Source organism: Lagopus leucura, unplaced genomic scaffold (assembly GCF_019238085.1).
Source record: "Lagopus leucura isolate 7727_CA_CO unplaced genomic scaffold, USGS_WTPT01 Super-Scaffold_100044, whole genome shotgun sequence".
Classification (NCBI taxonomy): Eukaryota; Metazoa; Chordata; class Aves; order Galliformes; family Phasianidae; genus Lagopus; species Lagopus leucura.
In genome coordinates, this window is record NW_024962291.1 from 985657 (window position 1) to 1010706 (window position 25050).

Sequence of the window (25050 nt, forward strand, 5' to 3'; positions counted from 1 at the left end):
GGGGATAAGGAAAAGTGGCCCCCCAAAGCCAACCCCTACTCCCACAGCCCCATGGGTGCCCCCGACCCCACCTTCTCTAAGATGCTGGGATGAGGAAAGCAGGGAGGGAGGCTGCTCCAAACTCACACAAACTTGCACCTGCATTTAGAAAACCACACATATTAGAATCCTCCCTGCAATTAAGATCCGGAGTGTTTTGTTGAACAAGAGCAGCTGAAGGTTTCGGGAGGAAGAGGGAGCACCTTAGAAAAACCACAAATCTTTCTCTTTTAATCCACCCAAGAGAAATCCAGAGCAAGAGCAGCATCACAGCACTACACACATCACAGACATCTACCAGACTCAGAGACCATCTTTGCACAGATTCCTTCCCAGATACAAGGAAAAAATCATTAAAAAAAAGGAAAGTGATTCACATAAGCAAAGTGACAAGGAACATATCAGCTACAGAACGACTTCTTCTAAGAGAAAAAGGACGCATCGAGGAAATAAGCACTCAACATTTGGGTTTTGAGAAATACCCTAACCCAAGAATGCTGAAACAGAGATGGTTTTTTTTTCAAACATTAAAAACATGGATTATTATTTTTTTTTTAAATTAACTTAAATACACAACTGAAACACAAACACCAAGCAAGCGCCTGGAGAAACAAACGAAAAGAAGGAATGGAAGGTGAATTTGACTCGTTTAATTTAAACATTGAGGTTGGGTGGATTGCACCACATGGAATAAATAATGGAGAAGATCACGGTGAGGTTGTTGATCTTGTACTTAACATAATTTACCAAGGATTAACAGCACAGCCCAAGAGAGTACTTAATGAGAAGCCCTCTGACAAGTGATTGCAGTCGGGCAGAATCCCTTTGGCAGAGTGGGTTGTGGAGCAGGGAAATGCCCCCACCACCCAACCACGAACACTTCCCCAAGGGCGAGAGGGATGATGAGTTTCTGGGATTGCAGTCCTGCAGTCCCACCTGCACAACAGCTCCTTGCTCAGGGCATGGAACCTCCTTGACAGCAGCTGGCTGCAGGCACACCCAGTCAAACAACAACACAAAACCAGACCTTGTGCTTTCACCTTGCGAGGTAAGAGCAAACACACAGGCTTCATAGCACAGCTGCTGTACCTTGGACCCTATGGAAACAGACCAGGCTCCTCCTTTCATGTCCTGGGGCCAAGCCAGGAAACACAGAACCAACTGTGTACACAGCTAACCGTACACCTGCTACAGGCATCACCTCGGGGCGGGCAGGCTGAAGGAATGTAAGTGGTTTCTTTTTGTTTGGTTCTTTTCCCTCCCCACAATCCCCGCATTAAAAAATAAAATAAAATAAAGTTGATCCCAAGTTTCTCTCCTTCCCCTGCCTGCAGCCAAGCAGGGAAGGACCTCTGACATTCACATGATCCCACAGACATGTTCCCTACAGAGCAGCCACCTTGCCTCTGCACCTCACCAAGAGGGAAATCCCTTTGCTTTAAAACAAAAATTACAAAAAAAAAAAAAAAAAAATAGTAATGACCCCCTTTCCCTTCCTTTGATCTCTAAGAAATTCATCCTAGTCCAACTCATTTTTGAGCAAGGGAAAGAGGCAAAGGTTTCCAAGCCAAGGAACTTGCCAGACCCAGCGTCCCCTTTGCATCCCTTTGCAGGACATCTGCTCTCCTCCTGGGACCCAGCACCCGGAGAGTTGGCTGAGGGACACAGCTGCCCCTGCAGCCCCTCTGCAGGCAGCCAGGAGCCCTGGGAAGGGCGGAGGTGAATGAGGGCTCAGGTTATCTTTTTCCCCTTCCCTCTTCCTTCTAAATGCTGGGAAGAGAATTCTGGGTGTGCAGGCCCAGTCTGTGCTTACCAGTGTCCTTAAGAATTACGATTTAAAAAAGAAGAAAAAAAAGGGGGGAAAAAAAAAAAAAAAGAGATATGCATAATTGGGTATTGTCCATGGAAGGAGGGGGAGGGAACAGGCTGCAGATCAAGATAGAAAAGAGACTCTCCCTCCCTATGTTTGCTCATCTGGAGACCATGTCCCCCATGTTCCCAAGCGAACCCTCTGTGCTGTTGCTCTCACACCACTCGACATGGACGACGAACACAGGGATGAATCCGGCGTGGCAGAGGACGGGCGGGCACAGGCAGGCGTGCCAGGGCTAGGCCCGGTGCTTGGGGAGTATGTCCAGGAGGAACTCGGCAATGCCAATGAAGTAGACGACTTGTGCGATGCCGAAGAGAGGAGCGATGACCAGGGCTCGGCAGTACGCCCCTTTCAGGAAGGCCATGGGTCCTTCCTTCTGCCAGATCTTCCTGGGAAAAGACGGTGCAGGTTGGTCAGTGTGCATCCCTTCCCATCCCTCCACTGTGCCAGGAGAACCTCTGGCCATGCCCTGGCTTTCTGCCTTCCCCTAGGACTAAACCCAGCAGTCTTACTTGGTGCAGTCCAGGATTCCTGAGTATGTGTCTTCGTTGACTCCTCTCTGCAAGGACTGCAGCCGTGTTTTGATCACTGGGGAGAAAGAGAGGCAGTGGTGAGTGGAGGGCTGGCCTTCCCCCACAGCCCCTGGCTTGCAGCAGGCAAGAGCCAAACCTGAGAGCACTCTGCGACAGCCAGGAGGAGCATAGACCATTTGCATATATGTGCCATTAAAACAGGAGAAAGCAAGCCCACTCCTTTACACATGGACAAAAGAAACACACAGCCACCCAAAAAGTAACCAGCTCCCTTCACCCAATGTGACCAAGGCTTCCAAGGCTGACCTAGGTTTAAATACTTCCAAACTCAGTATCTTTCTATAAAATGGGATCTGATTTCCAAATACTCTGAGCTATCTCCAAATGCTCAACTCCTTCTGGAACGGCAGGTCAAAATACCTAAAATACGCAGCATTGCTCTTACATTTCTTCCCCTCTTGAAGTGTGTGCAATGTTGATAAGAAAGGAGTTACTTTCAGGTGAGATTTTAAGGTATTTGAGGCAGCTGCTGTGGAGCAGAAGAAAAGGCCCCCACTTGTCTCTGCCCTTTGGCACATGTGTCACTGGTTGGGGGACAATACTCCAGATGGAAATGTGCCTTTAAAGGGGCAAGTTCTGTAAAGAATGGCTGACATGAATTATATCTTCCTGACTTATCTAGTGAGTACTGCAAACTTCTGTGAAAAAAACAGCCAAGGTTCCAGCTCAGCTGAAGGAAACACCTCCAGCTCCTGGAGGCAGCTACAACAGCAGAGCTCGCTTCCTATTCTGCCCTCGGTGCTCATGCAGTGAAGAGGCAAGCATGGCCATCCTGCCCCTCACCCAGCCCACCCGATGGCCTCTGAGTGCTGTCACACAGCACCAGGCTGCCAGAACAAGCTGCTGGGGACTCACCATCACAAGGATTGACAGCCACTGCAGCTGTACTACCGGCCACGCATCCAGAGAGAAAGGACACATAGAACGGGGCCTTGACATTGGGGTCTTTCTGGCCCAGCTTGTTCAGGTTTGCAAACAGCGGGAAGTAAACGATGGAGAACGGGACATCCCTGTGGAGGGAAGGGAGGAAGGGGAAGAAAGAAAGAGGACAAGGATGAGAAAAGTCAGGGTGGGACACCAACAAACCGAGCATCAAACGAAGGGCTGCATGCATGGTGTGCTGGCAGTGCAGCCACAAGTGTAGTGCAGACATGATCCCAGCTCTGCGACTGCACAGGGACAAGAGCTGAAACGCCTGTGTCACTCTCTGGAGGCTCAGGCTGACAGTTCTGCTCCGTGTCCTACCTTAGCAGCGTGGCCCCCAGGCCCTTGTAGAGTCCTGCGATGCCTTTGCTGCGCAGCAGCTCCCTGGTTATCTGCGTCGCTGTGGTGCGCGCTTCCACCACCGGCTCTGCTGCCCCGGCCGCAGAGGAAGAGGAGAGCTGGGCCTGTGCTGCCATCAGCTTCTTCTGTGCCGCTGCGGAGAAGCAGAGTGTGAGACTGCGAGATGCTCAACAGCAGCCTCTTGAAGGCTCATCGTCAGAAGGATTTCTCAGTAGAGCAAACTGGAGGTACAGCAGTCATTAACTCTGAGCAGATAGACCACTTTTACACAGGCAACATGGTTCCTTTCCAGGAGCCTTTTCAAACTCTGATGCATTTCTGTTCCTTGGCCAGAAGATGGGGAGCACACCAACCCACAGGCAACGCTGTGGCTGCCACTGGCGCACCACAGGTCCATGCTGCACAGAGAACGAGCTGTTTGCAGCAGCATGGACCTCTTGTGAACACTTTCAACTATGCTTTAAATCCTTCAAACACTTTAAAATACTACACAAAGAAGATAAGGTCTGCATTAAAAGCAGCAAACAGGTGAAAGCAAAGTAAATCCATGATTATTCAGGAATGCCACATCAAAGGAGAGATTAGAGGACAAATTGGCCCATTTTCCAGGCAGTTTCAGAAGGTACCTAGTGGGCATCACCAGACATTCTCAAGAACAGGGCCATATGCTGGGCTGACTTCTGAAAGAGGTTAATAGTGACAGCTCTTCCTCCAGATTCTCCAAGCCACTTCTGGTCTCAGTTCTGACCAGGGAAGGATGCCTGGAAGCTGTTAGGATGGTGTTATCGTGAGGAGTGGAGAAGACAGAAAGGACACCAGGAAAGAAGGAGACAGAGGAAGTACCACAGCAAAAGCACTGCAGGATGCTAACCCCTTCTTGACTGTAGAGAACTGGCAAGTTGTAATCGCTCACAAGGTGCTCAACCCAGCCATCTCTCCTATCTCTCTCCATCCACCACCAGCATTTGCTGTTTCACCCGCCAAGCTCTGAGCAAAAACACCTTTTCTAACCAAAAGGGCCTTTGCAAGGCCAGGTGAGCAAAGGCTGGGAGGAAACAAGTTGGGAAGAGGATAAATTTCTGCTACAAACTGAGGTACCTCTGACTTAAGGTGGGAGGAAGGAAAAGTGTTTTTATGGCTCATTCCCTCTCCCTGCCTGGTGCACAGGGAGATGCAGACGTACCAATCCGCCCTGCATCCTGCAGTTGGATTTTGAGCATCTCCATGGGAGTGGTGACGATCACCTGGCAGGTACCCGCACCGCAGCCTGCCAGCATCTCCCTCAGCAGCGTCAGCTTCTTCCTGCCCAAAGCAAGAGAGAGATGGTCAGAGGAGGTGGCCAACATTCAGAAGAAGCCATAAGCCCGCCCAGCACAGTCCCAGACCACTACACTGGAAGGCTGGCTGTTTGCTGTCATACCACGTGGTCCCCAAGGGTGATCCATGACACACCACCAGGTGTCCCAACAGACAAGCTAACCTGGCTCTGTTTCAGAGGTGCCACATGCCTCAATTCAGCAGTGGGAAAGAGGGGAACATACAGCCTTTTGCATCCCTGAACCAAGAGCTGCAGCAGTTTCCCTCCTGCCAGCCTAGTCCTTTAAACACTGACAACATCCCCAGCAGAGGCCACCAAGGAGCAAGAGGAAACAGTTCTAGCTGCTGCTTTCAACTTCTCTGACAAAAGCAACAATATGTAAAAGGTGAATGTGAGAGTCAAGAAGCAGCTCCCTTATGATTATCAACTTCTTCAACTCATCAGCCTTTTCAACCCTACTTCCTGAAGGCAAAAAAAGCAGCTTTTACACCCAATTGGTGCTGCTGAGAAACGAAGGGCACGACAGAACCCCAGTACTGCAGCTCTGTGCATTTTCTGTGCCAGAGGGCTGGAGTCACTGGGGGCATGCTCCTGTCTTACAAAACACAGCTTCCTCCCTCCCAAAGCCACAAAACCACGCAGTTAGGGATGAAAAGAGGAACTTAGGATGCAGAAAGGCTCAATTTTCAGAAACTGGTGAGTTCTCGCCCTGTAAAAATCTCACACCACAGTGGCACCAGAAATCATTGGGAAAAAAAAAAAAGTGCTTTTGATCTGTTCCTTTTTTAAAAGGGGGAAAAAAAAAAAAGCAGTGAGAGATCATACAGCCAAGGGGAAACAGCCTCTTTTTTTGTTGTTTGAAACACAATGAGTACTTTCACCTTCCCACAGCCCAGCTGCTGCAGCAATAGGCAATTGCAGGTCTGAGTGCAATGAACGGAGCGTTAATTGCTGCTGGGCGCCATCGCAGCACGTGCTGAGCAGCAGGCAGTGCTGGGGATTTGCTCAGCTTCCTCCAGCTGGGCATCTCCCATCTGGGCACGTCACTCTGCCCACTCCCCACCTGCCCACATGCCACAGGGCACCCCGGGTCACAGTGGGACTGCCCTAATCCTGCTTGCCTGCCACGTCAGTGCGCCCGTTTCTCCGCCTCTCATCTTCTCCAGGCTGGGTATCAGAGCAGGCAGGGATTAGAGGCACAAACAGAGATTATGATGGCTAAATATAAAGCTCTCCACTGGGACTGAAGGAAGAAACACCACATAGTATTACCTTTTCAAATTCCCCTGTGGATGAAACGCGGGCAGAAGCATTGCTGCACAGCCCTTAGGCCAGCAGTGGGAGGACTCAGACACGCACAGAAGCCAGCTACTAGTCCCTCCACAACCTGGCAGAGCATCTCCTGCCTCAGCAAGAGCCCTGCAGCAACCCTGAAGCACACACTTGGCTTTCGCCCAGCAAGATTGCTTTGATGCTCTGTTCAAAAGCTCAGGGAGATGCCCTGTGTGTTCATCTGTGGGCCATTACCCCAGCACACACAGATCAGCCCGCCTTGATTGAGCTCCATGGAGCCCCAGCAGTGAGACTCAGTGAAGGTTTCTGTGTGTGGGTGTATTTTAGAGAGATGTTAAACAGGTACATCAAAAGCATGTAGAATGAGGGCTTTTGGTTTGCATCTCTTGGGAACCTGAGGGGAGTCCAGGAAATAAAAGCACACCAAGACAAGCAAATCTTTTGTCAGGAAGCTTAAAATTTACCATCCAAAGGTCAAACTTCCATCACAAAACTTTGCTAGTCTGCACATAAAATGAGTTGGAAAATGGATCACCTCTAGATGACAACAGAGGTTTCAACTTCAAGGCACGACAGGCTTTATCCTCAATGGTCGGAACACTGCAACATCCCAACTAACTTCAAAAGCCACAGTCTCTACAAGGACTTGGTCCAACAAGTGTCAGAACAATCTTTCATCACAGCAAGAGTGTGTTAAATATAACAAATATCCCAAATTCTGCACCGATGGAAATTGGCATACTGATGTCAAGTGGATCTTTTTCAAAAGTTTCTGAAAAATCTTGGCTGTGTAGGAGATGCCAGTGCTGGGGGAAGGACCCCAACCATCCCACAATAGGTGTGACAAGATTCCTAAAGGAAGGAAAAGTCTGACCTAAGGAAACATCCGTAACAAAGCCATATTATAGGAGCCAAGATGTTCTTCCCAGCTTGGACATCACCTTCCTCACTCATAAAATAACCTCTGCCTTTGGTCTGTCCAAACAGGTTGCACAAAGCTCCTGAAGAGTTCAAATCAAAGACAGTCAGTTGGTTTTCTAACAATGTAAATAGCAGGAAGGGAAACAACAAGGGCCATGTTCCTTCCAGAGGCTCCTGCTGTGATTAAACAATCCACCTCCAGCTCCCTCTGGATTAACAGCTGAAAGTGACCTTACCTTCTGGCTGACCTTTGGAGGCTATGACTTCAATCCACCATAACTCTCTATGCTGCTGTATGCTAAATAAAAGGACCTCAAAGACAGTTATTCCTGAAGGGACACAGTGAGATTATGAACTCTGAACTTGCTCTTTCTCCCACCCACAAGTCTCAGAGGGTTGGATGAAGGTTATCTGCATTAAGGAAGTATTTGGGTGTCCAGCAGATAACAACAGGAGAGAACTGGCCCATTAAATTTCTTGTCAGAAAGTGGTGATGCAGTGGCACAGGCTGCCCAGGGGGTGGTGGAGTCACCACCTCTGCAGGTGTTCAAGAACAGTGAAGATGTGGCACTGAGGGACGTGGTCAGTAGGCATGGTGGGGGTGGGCTGTGGTTAGACTTGGAGGTTGTTTCCAACCTTAATAATTCTGAGTTTGTATGAGTGTGTGCCAAGGTGACACAGAAGCTCAGCAGCACAAATAATGGCAGCACCCCTCCTTCCTAAACCAAAAGCCTCTCTCCACAGTCTATGTGCACCTTGCAGCTTAAGGATCACCCAGGCCATACAATCGCTACTTATCCAGGTGCCACAAAAGAGCTAGTCTGAGTATTTTAGGACAGCCTGGAAGAGGAGAGGATGGAGGGAAGAGCCCATCCAGCAAGGCAATGGAGAACAAGCTCCAGTCTCCACATCTACATGGAAGAGCAGGAAAAGTGTTATGTTTGCCTCTGGGATTACAGTCAGCTATTTCTCTTCTCCAAGCAAAGCTGGACAAGAAGGGGGGCAGAAAGGAAGAAAATTTGCTGGCATCAGCAAAGGAACAATTAGTGCAACCACAGTGGTTTAAGTAGGAAACCGAGCTGCTCAGTCAGCACATCTCCAGCCTTTACTCCAGAACAGCAAATAAAATGCAGGTAAAGATGATGGGAGTGGTAAGAGAATAACATAATGACAGGCTTTGAGGAGGAAGATGAACAGCAGGAAACTCATCCAGGGACACTGCAGAGCTTTTAAGATTAAGAAATGTCTTTTATAAGAAGACATGAGACACTTTTTACTGGAGCCAAGGCAGAGCACATAGCCAAGAACCAAACCTGGCAAGCACGTGGCAAACAGCAGCTATCTGGCATTAAACGCTCTGGAGATAAACATGAAGACACTTTACAGGGACCAGCTTTTAGGAAGCGATTATCACCCAAATTCAAAGAGGACAAAAAGCACTATAGGCAACACTTGCACCTATGAAAGTGTCCATACACACTATCTAAAAATCACTGTACTTTAAATGCATGCAGGTGTACTACCAATTTACATTGCTTTCTTAGCTTCATGCCTGTGTGCTTCATATCCAAGTGCTTCACTTAGCTCCAGTGGTTCTTGCTCTCACATCCTCTGCTCCGGATGATAAAGCTGCTGCTGTTTTAACAGCAGCTCTGAGTTTATGGATTTCTTAATCCATTCAGCTTCAGAAATTCAGAGAAAAATCTCATCAGTTCTCTGTAGCCTAAAGCGAAGAAGCTTCCCCTCTCACATCCTGCTTTCCCAGAAGCACAGCGATGAAGACCTGCAAGAAGATGCTTCTGCAGATCCCCACTTTGGCTTGTTGGCCTGGAAACTGCAGGGACTCTAAAGGCAAAATAATCACAGGACAATGCCACGTTTTCTAGGGGGTTTCCAGTACTCACAGGCCTCCTTGTTTCTAAATGAGGTGGCATGTGAAGACCAGCACAGTAAGTTTTGTTTCTTCTGGAAACAAGAAGTGTTATCAGCAGGCTGCCACTGGTGTCAATTTGAAAATAGAAACAGGAAAAGAAGCAGAAATTAAGCCTCCTGTGAGCACATTTCTCTTGTAACAAAAGGGAGTGGGAAAGCACTGCAGGAGAGAGAGTGCCCATCTGAGTTGGCCCCAGGGTGGAGAGACCTGCAGGAGCAGAATTCTCCAGGCTCAGGGGAACAAGAGCACCAGTAAGGACATAAAGCCCCAGTGTCAACTCCTGAAGCATCCATGAGAGCAGCCAGGAAGCGAAAAAAAAAAAAAAAAAGAATTAAATAAAAAAGTCTAGCACAAACCTGCAGTGATGCAGTAATAAAGCCCCAAAATAGTCTTCCAGCAATCTGCAGCCAGGAACTTCCTACATCATTTGTGTTGTTTTCCATCTGGCCTTTTGGAAACAGGCCTTATGCCACATTCTTCTTCCAGCAGTTTAAAAGCAGGTTCATTTCAACATCAAGTTTTTTCAAAGCAGGGAAAAAAAAAAAAAAAGCAGCTCACTGGAAGTTGCTGAGTATCTTGAAGCTATTTTGGGCCATTTGCCACATGTCCACATTTTGTGGACATCTCCCTGTCCACAGAATGCTTCTTCGAAGCTCAAGTGGAAGCCAGACTCAGCAATTTTGGTCAACAAATACTGATCAAATATGCAAGTTTTGTAAAACAAGGAACTGATAAAATACACATTTCAAGCAAGGTAAGTGCCAGCAGCTTAGCAATGAAGGCATTCAATGTTAAATAGAAGACAACAAGTCTAGAAGATTCCTGCCCTGTCTTCTAACAAAATTAGCCAGGGAGAAGGGGATAGAAGCATCTCAAGGGAGAAGCCTGCAAACAGCTTGGAAAATGGGACCAAGAGCAAGGCAACCCCCTGGCAGACACCCAGCTCCATCACCCAGTGAAATAATTTTGTCACGTGAGCTGCACACGGGAAGAGATCCTGGGAACTGCCAGCAGGAAGGTGGCACACAGCCACCAGAGCATGGCTGGGCACAACCTCTCCAACAGGTTACTTTCACCATCCCCATGCCTGCAACTTCCTTGCAAGCAGAAGAAGGATCCCAAAATAAGCAACTGTCCCACAGTTTCTAAGAGTCCTCGTGCTTCCTGGTAATCTTTGGCCTTTCAGCAACTCCCTGCTCCCCATGCCCTAAGCAAGGTCACAGCATGTACAATACCTTCCAGTTAGATCCTAGTTTCAGGGCCTATACCAACCACAGCCAACCTGCAAGACACCTTCTTTTCTACTGCATCTTGGAATGACACCTCTAGTTAGCAATATCTTAAACTGTCTATAACCACAGTATCAAGGTTCTGTCCAACTCATTCAAGCTATCTCTACAAGCAGAGCTGACCAGACTTTGTTCATTCAAGTCCCCCACAGTAGTTGACTTCAACACCATGTGTGATGTCTAGTTCACTTGCCACCTAACCAAGGCCCAACCTTTCTTTTCCTCTAAGGGAGAAAAAAATGCTTCATAGTGAGACTCAACATATTAAGTCTTTACTTCATAGATGGTAGCAAAGAGCTAGGCTACAGCAATACATCAGGGCTTGCTGTGCTGTATGCTGCAGGGATGAGACCCACCACTTGGAAGAAGCAATGAGGACATCATCACCTCCCACCTTCTGTGCAGAGTACAGAGAGACACTATTTGAAGAGACAGACGATCACAAACAGCTGCGAGCCGATGAGTCACACAGACGTACATTAAGTGCTGCTTAAAAAGACTCCAGAACAAAAAAATAGGTGTAGGAAAGGCTCAGATCCACAACCTGTGCAAATCTGCAGACTCCACTGACGTTGCTGAGCCACTGCGTTCTGGCATGGCATGTTACAGGAAGCTGTTAAACCAAGTAATTCTGGCAGAACTTTGTGTTTACAGCAAGGTGAACTGCTGGGTTAAGAGTTAAGAACTGGGATTTTATTGTAGGCAGGTTGCTTTCTAACTACTGAAAACATTGCCCTTGCTAGACCCTTCACTGTCCGTCTCTGGAGAGATGTCTTGATCTTGAAGGGAGACATGAGTGTCATCTGAATTATAAAGGAAATATTCTGTTGAAAACAGCATTAAATATCCAAGGTCTGGCTCCATACAACTGCCATACTGGTGCTTTTTACTGGCACTGAGTTCATTAACCCAACCTCTCAAACTAAACAGATAATCTTCATTTGGCATTTACATTGCCAGTGCCCTTTGCCAAACTGAAGTTCATTCATCACCTCTTCTCAGCTCTCTGGAATTATTTTCAAGGTATGAAAGGACAAAAGGGTGCTAAAGTTTAGGTTCTACACAACTTGAGTCACAATGTGTTCAAGCTACAGTCACTGAAAAGCCAGAAAGAAGACAGCAGCATCCAATGGGATGCTGTGGACAAGGCTCCTCCCAGCAGCTGTCTGAGCAGCCATGAGTGCTGTTGGGTTCCTCTCAAATACGCTGCTTACAAAGTCTGGATCTGTTAACCTTGTCCAAAAGCTAGGACTATTTTTAGAAGCTTGGATAAAAACCAGTCATCTAGTGAAGAGCTTTTCACTTCCAGTTTTACACGTTACTTCTTTAGCTCAAATGTAATCACTGGCTGAGCTGTTCAAGGTCAACTAATGTTTCAGTTATCATATCACCACATTATACCTTTACTCAGACACCCCAGCAGCCTCATCCCAAGAGCTACTGTCTTTTAAGTTAAATGCTTAAGGTCTGTATCCTTTACTCACCCATCTTTGGAGAGGTGATGCCGGAAGAAGTCATTGGCTGCCAGTTTGATAGCCTTTTCTGGTGTCACTAGAGTCAGGTTCACTGCAGCACCTAGAAAGGAAGAGAGGAAAAACCCACTGGAGAATGAGAATGAAAGAAGGAGCAGTTAACTGAATTATTTAGAAACGCACTGCAGCTCAAAATCGAGGACAGACGAGCTGGAGGTTGGCTGATAGCAGCTGGTACCTCTGCAGGGACTTCAGCCAGCGCTGCACAAACTCCTGGGGTCAGATGGTTGCTCTTATGTATCACCACTGGGTGTCACCCTCTGAGCAGTTGCTCAGTAGGACAGTTGAGCTGGCTTTCTGTCCGTTGCATGCAAGCCATGGCTAGGCTGGCCTGCTTACCATGGACCAGGGCTGTAAACAACCCTCGCTCCCATTACCCACTGAACTTTCTTTTGTCAGAAGCAAAAAGCAGCAAATCCCTGCATTGAGCCTGCCACAATGAGCAGCCTGCAGAGCCTGGAGGGCCTTGGGACAAGCATTAGCACAACACAACAGCTGGCAGGCAGCTTTCAAGCCACCCTGGAGATAACAAGCTGAAGGGATGGCTGGTCCCATCTGAACACTTTGGGTTGGGCACCATTAGATCAGTGCTCCAGAATATTCTCTTCCCTTTGAACGTTACAGCTCAGAAAGTCCTCCAGTAGATAGCCATAAGATTTCCCAGCCTCTACATTGAGCTCCACACCTTTCAGGGGAGCTTGGTACTTGCAAACCATCAAAACATCTTTGCAAGACTAAATACAAACTTGCCTTTGCCACTTTTGCATTTAGGCCTGCTGTGGAGATCAAAACAACTAGTCCCAAAACTCAGGTTTCCAAAGACAAGCCCGCACTCACACTAACCTTTGAAGATCTGGGGGCCATGTTTTCAGGAGGGATGAGCTCAAATTAACAGGAGGTGTAAGGGCTCAACAGACCTATGGAAAGTCAACTCAACTCTATTCCTGAGGATGAGCTTCTGCCTCCCTCCTTTCAAACATGGTTACAGAACCCATAAATAAGATGTGGAAAAACACAGGCTTGGGGGACATTCTTCACATATGGAAGTGGAGTGGCATCACAGCTGGGACTGGGACACGGGAATCCTTGAATCTGCTTCCCCTGCTCAAGGACGCATCTCCATCATATGGGAAGTCCCCATCAGAAATAGACAGCACTGACAGGACAGCCTGACACATTTTTCTCTCTCTGACAGCAACATTCAAGTTTTGTGAATCCACACAGCCTGATTTTCAAGTGAAGTGGCTACTTGCAGAACATTTCATCAAGTGCCAAGTGGAAGACAACCTCAGCATTGCTCCTAACAGTAAGGAAGTAATTGCCTGTAGAGTACTGAGACAGCATAAATCACCTTTTCCTTAGGGGAAAAAAAAAAAAAAAAAAAAAGAAGAAGAAAAAAGAATGTATTTGCTATTCTAACAGATGCACAAAGGGTTTCTCAAAAGAAAGAAATATAAACCCAAAACATCAAGGAAAAAATCTAAGTGTTGACATGTCCTGACATCCTCCAGGAACCATGGAGGCTTTCACATCAATTTCTGCCCCGACTGCAAATAAAATGGAGGGAAATAAAACATGCGAAAGATAGGGGAAAGTTAACCAGTCTGTTTTTTTCCTATCTTTGATATTTTCAGCAAAGCTGCTTAGCAGAGAATGGATAATCCCTGTCCTCAATAATCCATAACAGCTTCAAATCACTGGAGGAGGAGAAATGAGATACTTCAGCTGCTGGCTGGATGCTTTCCATGGTGTTTTCTACCTGGTTACAAAAACCTTGCAGCTCTTCAATTCTAGCTATGCCAACGACTATATTTCCCTAATTAAAGCTAATTGTGGCCTATAGGCAATGCTGCGTGTCTCTGAAGCAATGGCAGGCGACTAGAATGCAAAATAAATTGTAATCATTAAATTAAAAAAAATGTTTGGAAAGGTAGAAAAGAACCACAAAGATTGAAATCAAGTTGTTAGAGGCAGAAACAGTTAGTTGTTTGCCTGCTAAATTGTTAAGTGCCTTTTCTCACTGAGCCCTAGGTTTTGTTATTAAACACATTTTTCATAGAAGCTCTTATATACCAACAACAGGCTACATAACAGAGAACTGAATCACTCTACTTCTGAGCCCAGTGCAGCATTAGCACTCTTGCTAATAAACCCTAAGCAACCAAGCTGACTTACAAAAAGGGAAGGAGGGCATATCCCACTTTGTTGGGTCATCTCATGGAAAAATAAGCTGGTGTTTTCTCATGCCAGAAAACAGAGGCAGCTCCTCACCAAAGACATCAGAAACAAACCAAAGTTGAGGAAGCTGGGCAGTGAATAGGTAGAACCAGGGCAAAATAAACCTAACTATCCCAAACATTAATAGGGTACACTGAAGTCCGGAAAACTTGGCATGGCCCCGGCAGTCTGGGGTAATTTTGGCAGGCAGCGTGTGAATGGGGGTGACGTGGGAGATATTATTAACAGAGGCAAGGGAAGGCTGACACACTACTGTAACACTGTGCTAAGAATATACATCAAACAAGGTGCAGCTAAACTCCAAACGTCATCAACGGCAAAGGACATTTCTCCAGCCTCATCCAGGCCTGTGGCTCCTGCCAGCTAGGTTAAAAGTCCGCTCTACAAATAGCAGCGGGACTTTCCAGGACACGTGCTGGGATCTGTAGGTGACTTCTGGATGGTTTGTACCAGGGATTGGAAAGGGCTTCTGCCAGACTCTCCTTCCATTGGTGTCCAGGAAGTCCAGAAGCCCAGGGCACTATGAATTACGAATTCATTTGCTTGACATCACACCTGAAGGCAGCCCGCAGACATCCCTTAGCACAGGCAGGGAGATACAACACCACCCAGCTTTGAGGCACTGCTGCTACCTAGATATGGAGAAAGAACTTGAGAAAATCCTCTTATTTCTCAGCCAAACAAGGCCAAGAACACCTGTAGTTTCAGAGAAGAATTTGAAAGAAACATTGAGATTGTCACATGCACCAGAATTTTCACTATGGGCTACCCATACGGAGCTGGGAGCGTGTCACGTGCTGCCCATAAGATCTAACAGGATGACTTGCAGAAAAGTAGCCTGCAGGCTCAAGCCTCTCTTCTGTCTGCACCAGCGAGCTTTGGTTCACACATGAAAAAGGCCTGAAGTCACAGAGTGGGGAAGGCTGGGCCCAAGCAGACCCTTTCCTGTCCTCTGACAGAGCACAAGTGTCCTGCAGGGATGATCAATGTGCTTGTGACCACCATGGGACACAGCAGCTGCCGCTCTAGCCTCTTAACAAACAATCCTCCTAATTTCAGCTTAACATCTCAAAATAAGCGCTTGTGAGTCATAGCACAACCTCTGCTGTGGAGCTGGGACAGACAGAAGGGGCAAGAATCCACCCTACCATCTGATTTCCATCTCCCACCAGCTGCAACTCTGAGCCGTATTTTTATCTTCTTCCCAGAAAATATGCTTTCTACAAGTCTTGGATGTATTTTACTGTCTCATCTCTCACTGAGAAGGAGGAAAGGGCTTCTAATATCAGCTCCCACAACTGAGGTACAGAGAAAAGGACCGCTGTACTTGGAAGACGCATTTTAGCATCCTGGCCATACTGACACATCTGTGAGTTTCAGGCTGCAGCTGTTCACACAACCTTTATCCAAACCCAGCTCCTCGTTCAGTAATTGGAGGGGACAAGTTCAAGCCATTATCAGCTCTCAAATGGAGGAAATGAGGTTAGTGGGAAACAGACCAAGTCATCTGGACTCATCACTGCTCCTACACAACAGGTGGGAAATGAAAGAACTATCTAAAACCCTCTGTCTTCTTCGAGATTTCTGCTTGGAAATGAAATGTGGCCTGGAGGTGCATATCCTTGTCCTTTCCAGGATTGCAGAGTCTCTCTCAAGGGCCCTGACAGCCCTACAATCTCCTGTGTGAGTTCCCAGGAACAACTTCTTCCCTCTGCTCCCCAGGAAGCTGTCTGCCAATGGGTATTTATGGCCAAAGTTAAGGCATGCATCATTCCTGGCTAGGAATACAGGAGCATCTTGTGGAAAAAGGCAAGGGCAACACATTGCTGCTAGCACTGAGCATGGAGCTTGCCAGGATTCCTCAGGGTTATTTGCCCTGTTGCCTGTTCCCAGAAGAGCTGAAATAAAGCAGCCAATCCATCCCCAGCATCCACCTCACTCCCCCAAAACGCCCACCAGCAAGTTTGGCAAGAGACACCGCCTTGGCAGCCAGCTGTTGTTCCAACAATGGATGGCCACAGAGACTGTGCTTCCTTAGGAACTATGGAGGGATTGGCAGGAGCTGCTGCCTCTGCCAACAGCAAGGAGCCAGCATCTCCAGACTCTTGCTTGAGAAAGAAGCAAGGACTCATTTAAACAATGCTGTCCTTTAATGAGGCTTTATCAATGAATGAGCGTCACAAAGAACGCTATCTGAACACACTATTTATCTCAGAGATAGAAACTGCACATTCAGGCAATTGATTACCAGTATGTAACGTGAACTAGAGTTCAGCATCAACTATGCCAGCTGGACTGTGTTGACAGCCAAGGCTATAATTCCATGTTTTCCTTTACTATGATTGAAATCAGAATTTGGCCTGCAATTCTCTCCAAAATGTTTAAAAACTTTCAAGAATTCTGCATTAAAACCAGAAAAAATATCAACAGAAGAACTCACTGCTACAATGGACAGCCTAAACCACAGAGCCAGGAGACTTCTAGAAGGCTAGCACATAGTGTCAGAACAGCTGGAGTTCCATCATGAACCATCCTTTTTTTTTTTTACAGCTCCAAACAGGCCTGATCCCATTGGCACAGGCTCTGACATAAATTCAATTAGCAACAACAAAGTAAGACACTTTGAGACCTTTGCAACTACCGCTCTGATGAAAGCTATGGTGCCCAAGGTTGGGAAGTGCACACCTGCAGTCCTGGGACAGTGGCTCCATGTAAACTGCAAGTAAAGATGACCTTTGGTGAATGATTTAACACCAGAATAGGCGTGGGAGGACTCCAGTCCCAGATGGTGGATTGCTGAGCAGACATCTGGCATGGAGCAGTCTACTTTCACACACAGCTGCAGGTGTCAACATCTGTGGGTATTGCTAAGGTATTGCACTACAAGCCAGAGAATACAGGCTTCTCCTCCCACACATACACACCAGTGCTTGCAGAGCAAAACCATACAGAGCTAGAGGAGCCTGCCTCAGCCCTTCTTACCTCTGTACATGCCAAAGTAGCCTTCCGAACGAATAGTTTTAATGAGGCAGTCAGACCTGCGAACAAAACAGAGAGAGATAAACCACAGCAGCTCAAAGGTGGGTGGGAGCAGAGCAAACAAAACTAATCTCCTGGAGTGGTTTTCATTTACAATGTCAGCAAAACCCCGAGCCGGGAGGGGAAAAACGTCAGCCGCTGAATGCACCATTGTTCCGGCTGAGTCCAACTTCAGCCCCTAATTCACAGGGGCTTTCAAACCCCCAGCTTGCCCCACGCATGCTGTCTGCTTTCTAGAAACACAAAAGGGAAAAATGTCACTGCGAGGGCTGTTTATCCAGGGTCCCCAGTGGAGAATGCGTATGCGATGCTCCAACAATCAGCTCCTCGTGCACATACTTTTAAATCCAGCTCTGGAAAGGGAGCAAGGAGGGGGGTCTAACCCGCCCAACGCTCGACTTACTCCATGAAATTTGACACAAGGCACACAAACACGAGGTGACCTGAGCGCTCAGTCATCTGTGGCCTCCCACTCAGCTCCCAGCGCTGACTTTTAACACTCTGCCTCCCCCAGCAGCAGCAGCAGCAGCGCTAGAGCTCAAGCCTGAGGAGGCAGCATCGAGTGCCACTGAGGTCAGCTCCTGACAGAAAGCTGTCACTTCCTTTGTTTTCGCTGCATTTCCTTCAGATCTAAAAGCTCTGTACACACACGCACAGTCCAGGAAGCACAAACTCAGCTGCTGGCTGAAGGTTGCTCTGAAGTCTCTAGGAAGGGGCAGGTGCTCGCTGTGGCTGTGCTGGAAGGGAGAAGTGTGCATGCAAGGAGGAAAAGGCTCTTTAAAGCAGTGATAAGGGAAATGTAGTTGAAAACGGGAATATGTTTCTGAGAGACTGGGCAACATAAAGAGGAAGCTTCACATCTGCTCTGCAGTAGTGCTGAGATGGGAGAGAAGGAAATGCAGGCTTCTCTTGAGGTCTTTTTGCCTTCTGTGGTCAAGATGGTTTTTAGGGTAATACATTTCCAAACAGCCCACCTGCAGTGCAGCCAAGCCAAGGCAGTGAGCCTCTCTGCTTTACTATGCCCCTGTGCCATGACTCCTCCACCCCTTTGGACACTGTTCTTCTATATCCTCATCAAGCTCTTCCAGTGTGATGCTGGAGACAAGGCATCTTCCCCAAGTCATCAGCGCTGCTTTGAACAAGCCAGAGCAGAGGGGAGTGGGAAGAGCTGCCTCCACACCAAGCTCATACAGCCCTGCTGCATCACTGTGAGCCCTGCACCTCGCTCCTCACCCCTTGTGCTGCTGCAAAAGGCAGTGAAGCCAAGGCCATGCCTGCCTTATTTCCTCTGCTCTGAAGAAGGGTGCCAGGAGCCACAGCTAAAATTATGCAGAACAGTGCATGGGGCACACAGTCAAAATCTCAGTTCCTTCCATACTCCAGGCCTGCTCCAAAGCATCTTTGGCTCTCTCCAAGCAAGATTTATATAATTTTTCCAATCAAACCATCCTACACTCCCCTGATGCTAAAGGTTTCTTGAGCAGAGCAGAAGCAACACACGCTGTCTTAAAATAAAAAAGCTGAAGTTTTAAATGAATTCTTTGGCTTCCTGGGGGCTCAGCAGACACCTCTGAGATCTGGTATCAAAGGGCATGCAGTATTTCCTGAAAAACAAGCCCCTACAGCTGGGGAGCATAGATAAGCCCTCCCAGTATGCACCTATCTTAAGGGTATTGCTGAGGACACACTACATGCTTGGAACAGCATCCTCTCAGTTCCATTCCCTTGCTTGTCAAGGCAGTACACTGGACAGCCTGATGTTATCTGGATGTGTTATCCCTGTTAGTTCCTTGTTCTTGCTGGCCTCTGGGCCCCCAAAAGACTCTTATTCCCACTGGTTCAAGCTCACTTTTCACATGTCAGAGCAGTATCTTCCACGTTACTCATTCACATTCAGGCTTTGTCTTGAAAGGAGTCAGCTCAGATACACGAGGTAAATCCATTGATTCCTTAACAGTGTTTCATCTCCCAGTCGACCATGGTTACAGAGCAGATCTGCATTTGGCTGCTGGGGATTAAAAGTTTCTCTCCTCCTGTGCCCCTCCAGAGCTATGGCATGCTGCCATTTGCTCCCAGGTTGGTGCCTACAAATCCTCCATCCTGCTCTCCCTCTCCCTTGCCGTGGTCAAACCAAGAGAGCCAACTTGAAAAGAGAGGAGGAATGGCAGCAGGTCCCACCTCAGCAACGCAGGCAGCACACATCCCAACCTACCTCGGTTCCTCAGGTGCCTCTATGTAGTAGGTTTGAAGCCCTGAAACTGGAGGGTAAGGTGGCTGAGAATGAGGTGGAGGGACAACCTCCAAGCTTTTCTAAGAGAGGCGATCACTCTGTGCTTGAAGACTGCCTTACCCAATGGGATGCATCCACAGGTGCTGAGGGAGCTGGCAGAGGTGATTGCTGAACCACTCTCTGTCATCTTTGAGAGGTCTTGGAGAATGGGGGAGGTGCCTGAAGACTGGAGGATAGCCAGTGTCACTCCGGTCTTCAAAAAGGATAGGAAGGAAGATCCAGGTAATTACAGGCCAGTCAGCCTCACCTCTGTCCCTGGAAAGATGATGGAACAGCTTGTGCTGGATGCCACCTCCAGACAACTGGAAGAAAAGGAGGTTATCAGGAGTAGTCAGCACGGGTTCACCATGGGGAGTTTGTGCTCAACCAACCTGATGGCCTTCTACGATGTTGTCACTGGCTGAGTGTATGGGGGGAGAGCAATGGATGTAGTCTACCTTGATTTCAGCAAGGCATTTGATACTGTCCCCCACAACATCCTTATAACAAAGCTGAGGAAGTGTGGGATAGATGAGTGGACAGTGAGGTGGGTTGAAAACTGGCTGACTGGCAGAGCACAGAGGGTCGTTGTTGGTGGTGCAGAGTCCAGATGGAGACCTTAACTGGCGGTGTTCCTCAGGGGTCTGTGCTGGGTCCGGTCTTGTTCAACATCTTCATCAATGACCTTGATGAGGGGATAATGGCCACCCTCAGCAAGTTTGCTGATGGTATGAAGTTGGAAGGATTGGCTGACACGCCTGAAGGCTGTGCTGCCGTTCAGCGAGACCTGGACAGGCTGGAGAGCTGGGCAGTAAGAAAGCAGATGAGGTTTAACAAAAGCAAGTGTAGAGTCTTGCATCTGGGGAGGAATAATTGCAGGCTTCGGTACAGGTTGGGTGAGCTCTGTGGAGAGGGACCTGGGTGTCCTGGTGGACAACAGGTTGGCCATGAGCCAGCAGTGTGCCCTTGTGGCCAAAAAAAGGCCAATGGCATCCTTGGGTGCATTAAATAGAGCGTGGCCAGCAGGTCGAGGGAGGTGATCTTCCCCCTCTACTCTGCCCTGGTAAGGCCTCATCTGGAGTACTGCGTCCAGTTCTGGGCTCCCCAGTACAAAAAAGACAGGGATCTCTTGGAAAGTGTCCAGTGGAGGACCACAAAGATGGTGAAGGGCCTGGAGCATCTCTCCAATGAGGAAAGGCTGAGTGAACTGGGTCTGTTCAGCCTTGAGAAAAGAAGACAGAAGGAGCCTGATCCAGGTCTATAAATATCTAAGGTGTGGGGGCAGAGTGGTGAGGCCGGACTCTTTTCTGCAGTGTGTGGAGACAGGACAAGGGGAAACAGACAGAAACTGCAGCATAGGAAGTTCCACACAAATGTGTGCAAGAACTTCTTTACGGTGAGGGTGACGGAGCACTGGAACAGGTTGCCCAGGGAGATTGTGGAGTCTCCTTCTCTGGAGATATTCAAGACCCACCTGGACACCTACTTGTGCGACCTGGTGTAGGGAACCTGCTTTGGCAGGGGGGTTGGACTCAATGACCTCTGGAAGTCTCTTCCAACCCCTATGATTCTGCGATTCTGTGATTCTGATTCTGCTCAACGCCGTGGGCTTGAGGCTCTTCAGTTGCTGCTGCCTGCCACCAGCCAGCAACTCAGGGTGCCGGACACAGAAGGAACGAGAGGCAAGGCGAGACATGAGGCTGCATCCTGACAGCACAGGGAGCAGGGAGCGCTGTAACTGTCAAGGGGAGCACCAGTCTGGTGCTTGTTGCCTACAACCAAGTTCACACATAATTACACATCAGCAGCTAGAGCAAGGAGGGCCAGAGACTGAAACACTCAACACAGCGCTTCCTTCCTATTCCCCCTGTGCTCCAAATTCACCTGGGCAGGGATGTGGAGTATAACCAGTGTGGAAGAGCAGGAAGCAGGCAGCACAGCTTCTGAACAAAGAAGCAGGAGGACAGGACACACACACTGCCTTCAGTCCCAGCCCTCTTTTGCCCCTCAACAATACAGAAATTTTTTAAAAAACTAAGGCTTGTCTCTGTACTGTAAGAGAAAGCATCTCATGCTAAGTACAGCTCATGTTCCCACAGCAGACACGCAAAGCACAGGTGGGCTGGATACACTTGTGCCTTCCTTTCCTAACGCTCACAGCACAATTTCTTGGACAAAGGACTGATGGGAAACTACAGTGTGTGTCAACCTGTGATGTTTCAGAAGGACTGCACTGCAGTGCTCAAGAGCAGGAATAGGTGATTGTGCCCTTTTTAAAGCACGCAGCAAAGGAAGAGGTTGTTACCTCCAGTATGACAGTGAGGGAAATGAAAGAGCCAGAGATTTTCCCAAGTGCTTGGTTGTGGCTTAGAAGAGAAACAAACCAGGCTTTCTCTGCTGAGCCCTCCCTGCCCTTTTGACCGGTGCTGATGAGCAGAGAACACACTGCTCCCAAGAAAGGGACACAAACAGATGCACCCTCAGCAGATCTCACCTGCTGGGCTCAACAGCCAGAACAGACACTCTGCTCATTTTAGCACAGCTTGCTTTGAGATTGTCCCCTGGCTTTCTTGGGGACAATCAGTTCCTGGAAATGCTGAGCTCACCTGAAAGAAGTAACAACGTAGAAGGATGCCCTGCTGAAAGCCCAGTGGCAAGCTGCCCGTGCACAGTGTACTCACATGCTGGTGTACATCCGCTGGCCATTCTGCTGGTTCTGCAGGCGAGTTTTTGCCAAGTCAATGGGAAATACACAGGTGACCCCAATCAGCCCAGCTATCCCTCCATTGATCAGCTTGGCAGGTAAACTGTAAGGAGACAAGAAGCAGATGTCTTAGTCCTGGGATAACTCCAGGGGAGGGAAAGAAGAACAAATGTGCATCAGTGCAACCAGGCAATTAGCATGTCACTGTGTGATAAGGCTGTCCACCCCAAGCATGCAGAGAGCTCTGCCGCAAGGCAAAGCTCAGCCTTTGTTGTACATATGGGGTAGGAGGGAAAGGCAGCACACAGCACCAGGACAAACCACTGCTGACAAGGACCTGCTTTGCATCGAGTGCTCTGTGCAGACAGACTTTGGTCAGGGCCGGCTGGCATTCAAGGCAGCAGGTTTGCTGGCAAGTGGTTCCCAGTGCTGTAATCAGATACACACCTAATGAGAGGTTCGTGGCATGTCACCTGCTCCTGGGACAGAGCATGGCAGAAGCGCAGCCAGCTACAGATCCACAAAGCCATTTCCGGACCCACTGCTGGGGGAAAAGACACGTGAGCCCAGCAGAACACTGGCAGCCACGTGGCTCAGTGGGCTGGCAGAGCAACACGCAGCACAAAGACATGAGCTCGTACTTCTCAGTGACACCAAAACCTGTTGGCTGAGCGTGCTTCAAAACTGTGGGGCTTTTTCCACTCATCCTTCTGTTCCCAGAGGGAATTCCTGGAATCTAGAAGCAGCACTGATTGAACACCAGAGCAGCTAAACACGAGTTCCCAGCAAATTCAATTACTCAAAATGCCCAGTACTTACATGCTCAATAAACCACTACACACTGAGACAAAGGAAGCCTGTTGGAGTCAGCTCTCTCCAATAAAGCAGGGGACATGGTTCCCTGAACATAGGATGTGTTAGATATTAAAGTGATGGCAGACAGCAGCCAAGCATGAGCATACAGCTGGGCCAGACTGCAAGACCTCGAGACTCTGCTGCCTCAGGGATCCTAGCATCACAGTCAGAGAGGGAATAGCAGTGCCTGCAAACTCATGCCTCAGGACACAGGGAAATTTCAGACAGTAAATATGCCTCATGGTGTACTCCTCACCTAACCCACTGTTACACTGAATGCTGAGGGTAGAGCAATTCATGTGTGTCAAGATGGAGGTTCCACTGTATTATAAGACTGGACCATATCAGCCTCCCCACGTTCAGCTCTGAAGTCACTGCTGGCAGGCTGCAAATGCCAGCCATGCGTTGTGCAGCTTCAGCTCTGTCACCACTTCTTTAAGTGTCTCTGAGACACCCAGGGCAGGCAGACACTTGCCTCTTACAAGCTGTTCCAACCGTGAAATCACCTCAGGGTTTACATCAAGTGGGAGTGAGGCACAGGCACGTGGCAAGCATCTTGCCCATGAATCACTGATTTCAGCATAGACCCCAGGGAACAGCCTGATGAGTCCGGGCAAGCCAAAAACTTGGAGTAGCGTGGGCTGCAGAAGACATCTTGCCTTATCTGCAGGTGGGAAATCCTTGTTGAACACTCCCACTGCATCTGAACCGAGGTATTCAGGGACCCCTGAGCACTGCAGAAGGAAACTAGTACAGACAGTGCAATGGTATCTGGTGAAACATTTAGATAAAGTTACACGTGTACAATTTCAGAAATGCAATGCCCTTGATCTCACCTTGCAGCAGACTGCTGCTGTGGATTTTAGCTATCAGTCTCATTTTGCTAAGGGTTGACAGACCTGTGTCACAAGGGAAGAAGTGTACAGTGTATCCTTCAAGCTTCAACAGATCTCCTTGCTTGGCTAGTGACCACTGCATTGTCATGGTTCCAGAGATGGTAAGAATGACCTAAGTGGGATATGGTGAAGGAATCGGGGCACAGGGAGGAACCTGAAACCAAGGAACAGATGGAACTGGGCACTGCACCTGAAACAAAAACTTTTCCTTCATGACTAAGCCACCCCATGTCTTAGCTTGGTACTTTCTGTTCTCACAGGATGAGAACACACAGTGCTCTCTCCCCTATTCTGCACAGCACCTGCCTCTCACAGCCCACAGTACAGTGCTTAGTGAAATGGGGCCAATACAGGCTAGCATACAAATAAAGCCACTTGCAAGGTTTTACACTAAAATGGGTAGAAAGACATTCCAGTTTTACTAATGCTCTTCCCCAGTCCTTCTAGCAGCTCCTGTTCATACTGCCAAGAGGGCTTAGAAAGGGCTGGAGGAGGTCTCAAGGAGACATCTTCCCTTCCTTGGATGCCAGGTTTCAAGGGGCCACAGACATCTGTTCCCTAAGCTCTGCTAAGGCTATCAGGGACATGCACCCGCCAGGCTTCACAAAGGTGAATCTCAGCATGCCTTTCATTAATGTGAGAGAAGAATGCCAAGTGCTTTCCAAATTGGATAACTGATGACAGGCCAATCTGGGCATATAGACACTCTGCAATGCTGTCTTGTTATCAGTGCAGCTCAGAACTCTCTCACTTGCAGAAGGAAGGAGGGCAGGAAGATACTGTGATCATGGCAAACACTAAGAAGAGGAAGCATTCAGACATCGCCAAATTCTGGTCCATGTTTCATTCACCCAGTGATCCAGGCTAATTGCTTACCTCCTGTCTTGAGCTGGCAATCTGGAAAGGCAGGTGTCAGAGAAGGGCCACACAAATAAATGGCACATAGGAGTCATTCATCTCAAGCAACATTACAA

General features: G+C 48.2%; 1 protein-coding gene across 4 annotated transcripts in view; it reads right to left on the minus strand.

The window, feature by feature from the left end:
- Positions 1 to 246: 246 nt before the first annotated feature.
- SLC25A22 (solute carrier family 25 member 22) overlaps positions 247 to 25050 on the minus strand; it is a 38500-nt gene continuing 13696 nt past the window's right edge. For 3 of the 4 annotated variants that reach the window (XM_042884511.1, XM_042884512.1, XM_042884513.1), the window contains exons 3-10: positions 22303 to 22428; positions 17296 to 17351; positions 12028 to 12118; positions 4973 to 5091; positions 3751 to 3922; positions 3361 to 3515; positions 2425 to 2500; positions 247 to 2301 (exon numbers count right to left, since the gene is read on the minus strand). In XM_042884511.1, the coding sequence (XP_042740445.1) occupies positions 2148 to 2301; positions 2425 to 2500; positions 3361 to 3515; positions 3751 to 3922; positions 4973 to 5091; positions 12028 to 12118; positions 17296 to 17351; positions 22303 to 22428 (949 nt within the window). In that variant the 3' untranslated portion in view covers positions 247 to 2147. Of the gene's footprint in view, positions 2302 to 2424; positions 2501 to 3360; positions 3516 to 3750; positions 3923 to 4972; positions 5092 to 12027; positions 12119 to 17295; positions 17352 to 22302; positions 22429 to 22772; positions 22871 to 25050 lie in introns of those variants that run through there. The other variant, XM_042884510.1, reaches the window with a different exon arrangement.